We start from the raw sequence: 6403 nt of genomic DNA on the forward strand, positions 1-6403 counted from the left end.
GGTACCTGGACGTGTGTGGCTGGTGAACCCTAGTTGGGGACACGTGTGGTGGCTTGGTGACCCAGGAGTGTGTGTGGCTGGTGACGCCTTGGGAGTGTGGTGGTGACCCTGGAGTGTGTGTGGCGTGACCTGGAGTGGTGGGCTGTACCCTGGTGCCTGGGTGCTGGTGGACCTGTGGCCCTGCGTGTGTGGCTGGTACCCTGGGAAGGTGTGGCTTGTGACCCTGGAGGTGTGGGCTGGTGACCCTGGTAGTGTGTGCTGGTGACCCTGGAGGTGTGGCTGGGTGACCCTGGATGTGTGGCTGGTGACCTGGAAGTGTGTGGCTGGTGGACCCTGGATGTGTCGGGCTTGGTGACACCTGGAGTGTGGTGGCGGGTGAACCCTGGATGGTGTGTGGTGCCCGATGTTGGTGACCCATGGGAGTGTCTGGTGACCTGGTGGTGGCTGGTGAACCCTGGATGTGTGTGGCTGGTGACCCTGGAGTGGTGGTGGCTGGTGACCCTGGAGTGTGTGGCTTGTGACCCTGGATGTGTGGCTGGTGACCTGGACGGTGTCTGGTGACCTGAGTGACCTGAGTGTGGCTGGTTTGAGTGTCTATACCCTGGATTGCGTTGACCTGAGTTGTGGCTGTGACCCTGGAGTGGCTGTGGCTGTGTTGGTGACCCAGTGTGTGTGCTGGTGACCTGGAGTGTGTGGCTGGTGACCCTGGAGTGTGTGCTGGTGACCCTGGAGTTGTGCTGGTGACCCAGTGTGTGTGGCTGGTGACCCTGGAGTGTGTGCTGGTGACCCTTATAATTATTTTAGCCCACTGTTTTCTTGTTGTTTACAGATGCGTAATACTGAAGAGTCCAACTCTTGGAATTAAAGTTAAATTCATTTCTGACCCCGTTAGTACATTTGTGTTCATTAGGACATATTATTAATATCGTTCAGTGGCTTGTATCTGTACTTGAATAACTTACTCCATGATATTCCTAAAAGACAATACTTTTTACTAAGGTGTGGTTACCTTGACGAAGAGGAGCAGGGGAACGGGGCCAAAATCAGACAAGGCTTAGCTCCAGGTCTCTGGGTCACCACATGTTCTGATACCCATTTATCCTGAGAGAGAGAGACAGAGAGAGAAGGTGACAGAGGAGAGAAACACGGTGACAGAATGAGAGAAACAGGTGACAAGAGAGAACAGGTGACAGAGAGAGAACAGGTGACAGAGGGAGAGAACAGGTGACAGAGGAAGAGAGAGAGAACAGAGAGAGAGAGAGCATCGAGAGAGAGAAGAAGCAGAACAGGTGAAGAGAGAGAGAGAGCGAGACCAGGTGACAGGAGAGAACACGGGACAGAGAGAGAACAGGTGACATGAGGAAGAGAAACAGGTGACAGAGGAGAGAGAGAGAACAGAGAGATGAGGAAGCGAGAGAGAGAGAGAGAGAACAGGTGAGAGAGGAGAGAGAGATGAGAGAGGAGAAACAGCGTGACGAGAGGAGAGAGAGAGAACAGGTGAGAGAGAGAGAGAGAGACAGGTGAGAGAGAGAGAGAGAGCGCAGACCCAGGCTGACAGAAGAGAGACCAGGTGACGGAGAGGAGAACAGGTGAGAGAGAGAGAGAGAGCGAGACCAGGTGGAACAGAGAGAGAGAGAGAGAGAACAGGTGAGAGAGAGAAGAACAGGTGACAGGAGAGAACAGGTGACAGAGAGAGAGAGAGACGAGAGAGCGAGACCAAGGTGACAGAGAGAGAACAGGTGACAGAGAGAAGAACAGTTGAGAGACGAGAGAGAGAGGAGAGCGAGACCAGGTACAGGAGAGAGAAATAGAGAGAGAGAGAGAAGCCAGGTGAGAGAGAGAGAGAGAGAGACCAGGTGAACGGAGAGAGGCGAGACCAGGTGACAGAGAGAGACAGGTAAGAACCAGGAGAGAGAGAGAGCAGCGAGACCAGTGACAGAGGAGAGAGAGAGAAATAGGGGAGATGTTATAAGGAGAAAAGAGCAGGGAAAGTTACTTTAAGCATACTGCATATCACACATTTTACCCTCCTCCCTACCACTCCTGTCCAAGGCAGCATCTGGCATTCCTGGGATACATTTTGTTCATTGTCGGGATTCAATCCGATCGCGCTGTCACAATGCACCCATTTAACAGGTAACTTCCAACTGAGCCGACATCTGCAGTATTTTTGTGTTGTTAACATTGTCTTTAAAAGGTGAATTGTGAACAAACTAGATAGGACTTGACAGACCCAGCCAAGGTGTTTGTTTACTGCCTCAGTCGTCCAGAGTGTTGCTAAGGGACTGCAGTCTGGCTGTGTGTTCCAACAGCTGGGCAGCTTAGGAGTTACTGCTTCAACAAACACACCATAAATACAAACTTCAATCTACTCAGTTACAGCAAAAAATAACCTTCTGTTTTTTTTGTGTATGAATATCTGCTTTCGTGGACAGTTCTTTTGGCGGGGCGGGCCTTTATGTAAACAATTACGTCATTAAACGACTACTTCTACAGGTACAACCGAGAACAGAAGAGGGGGCGGGCCATCATATCCTTGGGGATTTGCCAGTGAGTTCCACCACTTTGACGTTGGCACTCAGCTGCAGTAACGTGTCCCAGTAATGGTCTCAGTCTTAACGATAGAGGCGCTAGAGAGCACCTCTGGGTGAGAGCAACGTCTCTAGCGGGAGCTTTGGAGACATGGAGAGGTGGAGGGAGGACAGCTCGGGCACGCATCTTCTCAGCCTGGATGAGCGAGAGGAGGAGGAGAGAGGAGGGGGGAGAGGAGGAGGAGGGAGGGGGAGAAGAGGGGGAGCGGGGAAGAGAATGGAAGGGGAAGGGACTGGCACTCAGGCTACCTTTCACTGAGTTGACATGATAGCAACAACCAGACTGGCACTCAGGCTACCTTTCACTGAGTTGACATGATAGCAACAACCAGACTGGCACTCAGGCTACCTTTCACTGAGTTGACATGATAGCAACAACCAGACTGGCACTCAGGCTACCTTTCACTGAGTTGACATGATAGCAACAACCAGACTGGCACTCAGGCTACCTTTCACTGAGTTGACATGATGCAACAACCAGACTGGCACTCAGGCTACCTTTCACTGAGTTGACATGATAGCAACAACCAGACTGGCACTCAGGCTACCTTTCACTGAGTTGACACTGATAGCAACAACCAGACTGGCACTCAGGCTACCTTTCACTGAGTTGACATGATAGCAACAACCAGACTGGCACTCAGGCTACCTTTCACTGAGTTGACATGATAGCAACAACCAGACTGGCACTCAGGCTACCTTTCACTGAGTTGACATGATAGCAACAACCAGACTGGCACTCAGGCTACCTTTCACTGAGTTGACATGATAGCAACAACCAGACTGGCACTCAGGCTACCTTTCACTGAGTTGACATGATAGCAACAACCAGACTGGCACTCAGGCTACCTTTCACTGAGTTGACATGATAGCAACAACCAGACTGGCACTCAGGCTACCTTTCACTGAGTTGACATGATAGTCAACAACCAGTACTGGCACTCAGGCTACCTTTCACTGAGTTGACATGATAGCAACAACCAGACTGGCACTCAGGCTACCTTTCACTGAGTTGACATGATAGTAACAACCAGAAAATCGTTTCCAATCGTTTAGTTCTGAACATCACCATAATTTTTTTTGTTCTAACCACCAAAATAAAAGTTCTGAACCGGTTCAAACCCCCAAAATACCAGTTTATATCGTTCCTTTTTATTCCCTTTTTAAACCTCTGAAATCATATTTTCTTTTACATTTAGTTCAACATGAAACGACTTCACTAATCATGCTGTGTGGATAGAACAGCTTGCTATGGAGTGGACACACTATAGCTCAGTGAGCTGTTTACACGCGTGATGAAAAGACAAGATTAGGGCGCGAGATGCGACTGAAATTCTTCAGGTGGGGAGAGAGAGAAGCTGGAAGAGGAAGCTTGAAGTGCTGGGCATCTTGTGATGACATGTATTATCTGAGTTAGGCTCATAGAATTATACCTTACGGAGGAGCAGCTTCTACGCAGGAACTTAGAATGTCTTTGAACTTCCGAGAGTGGGCTTAACGTTGGACCAGAGAAGCTAGTGTCACACCCTGACCGTAGAGATCCTAGAAGCTAGCTCGTTACGAAGCTTGTGTGTGCAGAGTGGCACCAGTTTTACCTTTTTGTAGTTAATAAATCCGATGTGAAAAGTGTTATCTATAGTATCCCTAACTAGCATTGAAAAAGATAATCCATTCTTCTCTAATTAAATCCCTCCTTCGTCTTCTGAATCAGGCTTATAACATCAGTAGGCTACAGTAACCTATGCTTCAGAGGAGGAGGGGTATGTAGACTACACAAACTGGCAAAGATTTCCAGCTGGCAGACTGGCATAAGTTTCTGATTGATAGAAGGAGGGCTTTGCATGGGCGCTTTGTTTACGTTTTTTTGTGGGACTGGGGGAAAAATCCTTGAACGTAAAATAAACATTATTAACCGGTTCCCATGCTTTTAAAACAACTGTTCCGTTCCGGAACAGTATAGATCACTTTCGTTCCGGGTTCTGATTCTGTTCCTTGAAACATTTAGTTATTTTCCAGTTTTCGGTTCTGTTCCCTGAACCGGAACAGACTGGCACTCAGGCTAACTTTCAATGAGTGACAAGGCATTGGCATGATAGCACCAAACAGACTGGCACTCAGGCTAACTTTCAATGAGTGACAAGGCATTGACATGATAGCACCAAACAGACTGGCACTCAGGCTAACTTTCAATGAGTGACAAGGCATTGACATGATAGCACCAAACAGACTGGTACTCAGGCTACCTTTCAATGAGTGACAAGGCATTGACATGATAGCACCAAACAGACTCAGGCACTGCAGGTGGCGGTAAATCTTCTACATTTTTGACAGCCCTCGATGGCACTGTCAAAGATACAAAGATGAGTCCTCTATCTACCTTTATGGTCTTTCCTACCTCTATGGTCTATCTACCTCTATGGTCTATCTAACTCTATGGTCTATCTACTTCTATCTACCTCTATGGTCGTTCCTACCTTGAGTCTGTTGTTCTCATTCTTCAGGTGTTTGATGCTGTGTCTCTGAGCCTCAATCTGCTGTGTCAGGAGAGGAGAGTCTATCACCGGGACCCCCGACCCAGGACCCATACTGGGACCCATACTGGCCATAGTCGCTGTAGAGAGACACAGACACTTAACACGGGCCAATACACACACACACGCCACTATTAACATAGGCCAAATACACACACACACACAACTCTAGCCACTTTAATAATGGAAAAATTTATGTAATAAATGTATCACTAGCCACTTTAAACAATGCCACTTTATATAATGTTTACATACCCTACATTACTCATCTCATATGTATATACTGTATTCTATACCATCTACTGCATCTTGCCTATGCCGTTTGGCCATCGCTCATTCATATATATTTATATGTACATATTCTTATTCATTCCTTTACACTTGTGTGTATAAGGTAGTTGTTGTGAAATTGTTAGGTTAGATTACATGTTAGATATTACTGCACGGTCGGAACTAGAAGCACAAGCATTTCGCTACACTCGCATTAACATCTGCTAACCATGTGTATGTGACAAATACATTTGATTTGATATGACACACACACACACACACACACACACACACCACTATTAACGCAGGCCAATACAAAGTCTAATACACACACAAACACACAAGCAACACACCGTCAGCTAAATTGTGTGTGTTCAATAAGGACTCTGCTAACAAGAGTAGCATAAACATGCAGGGTGACAGCAAATACCTTTCTGCTCTTCTGTAGATTAGAAGGGGAGAGAGAGAGAGAGAGAGAAGAGGAGGGGAAAGAGGGAGAGAGAAAAGAGGAGGGGAAAGAGGGAGAGAGAGAGAGAGAGAATCTCTCTCTCTCCCTCTTTCCCTCCTCTACTCTCTCCTCACCTCTTTCCCCTCCTCTATCTCTCTCTCTCCTCTTCCCCTCTCTTTTCTCCTCCCTCTTTCTCGCCTCCTCTTCTCTCTCTCTCCCTCTTTTTCCCCTCCTCTACTCTCTCTCCCTCTTTCCCTCTTCTACTCCCTCTTACCCCTCCTTCTCTTCTCTCTCCTCTTTCCCTCCTCTTCCTTCTCTCCCTCTTTCCCTCCTCTTCTCTCCTCTCCTCTTTTCCCCCCTCCTCTTCCTCTCTCTCTTCCCCCCTTTTCCCCTCTCTATCTCTCCTCCTCTTTTCCCCTCCTACTTCTCTCTCCCTTTTCCCACCTCTTTTCTCTCTCCCTCTTTCCCCTCCTCTTCTCTCTCTCCCTCTTTCCCGTCCTCTATTCTCTCCCTCTTTCCCCTCTTCTACTTCCCTCTTTCCCCCCTCCTCTACTCTTCTCGTG

The 6403-nt window shown here is 48.0% G+C and overlaps 1 protein-coding gene across 1 annotated transcript in view; it reads right to left on the bottom strand.

Moving 5' to 3' along the window:
* Positions 1–2490: 2490 nt before the first annotated feature.
* Positions 2491–6403, bottom strand: part of LOC112072550 (dynactin subunit 1-like) — a gene marked incomplete at its 5' end in the record, with an annotated part of 61973 nt that continues 58060 nt past the window's right edge. Inside the window, 2 exon segments of the mRNA XM_070439838.1 lie at positions 2491–2727; positions 5066–5202. Of these exon segments, the coding sequence (XP_070295939.1) occupies positions 2491–2727; positions 5066–5202 (374 nt within the window).

Source organism: Salvelinus sp. IW2-2015, unplaced genomic scaffold (assembly GCF_002910315.2).
Source record: "Salvelinus sp. IW2-2015 unplaced genomic scaffold, ASM291031v2 Un_scaffold1957, whole genome shotgun sequence".
Classification (NCBI taxonomy): Eukaryota; Metazoa; Chordata; class Actinopteri; order Salmoniformes; family Salmonidae; genus Salvelinus; species Salvelinus sp. IW2-2015.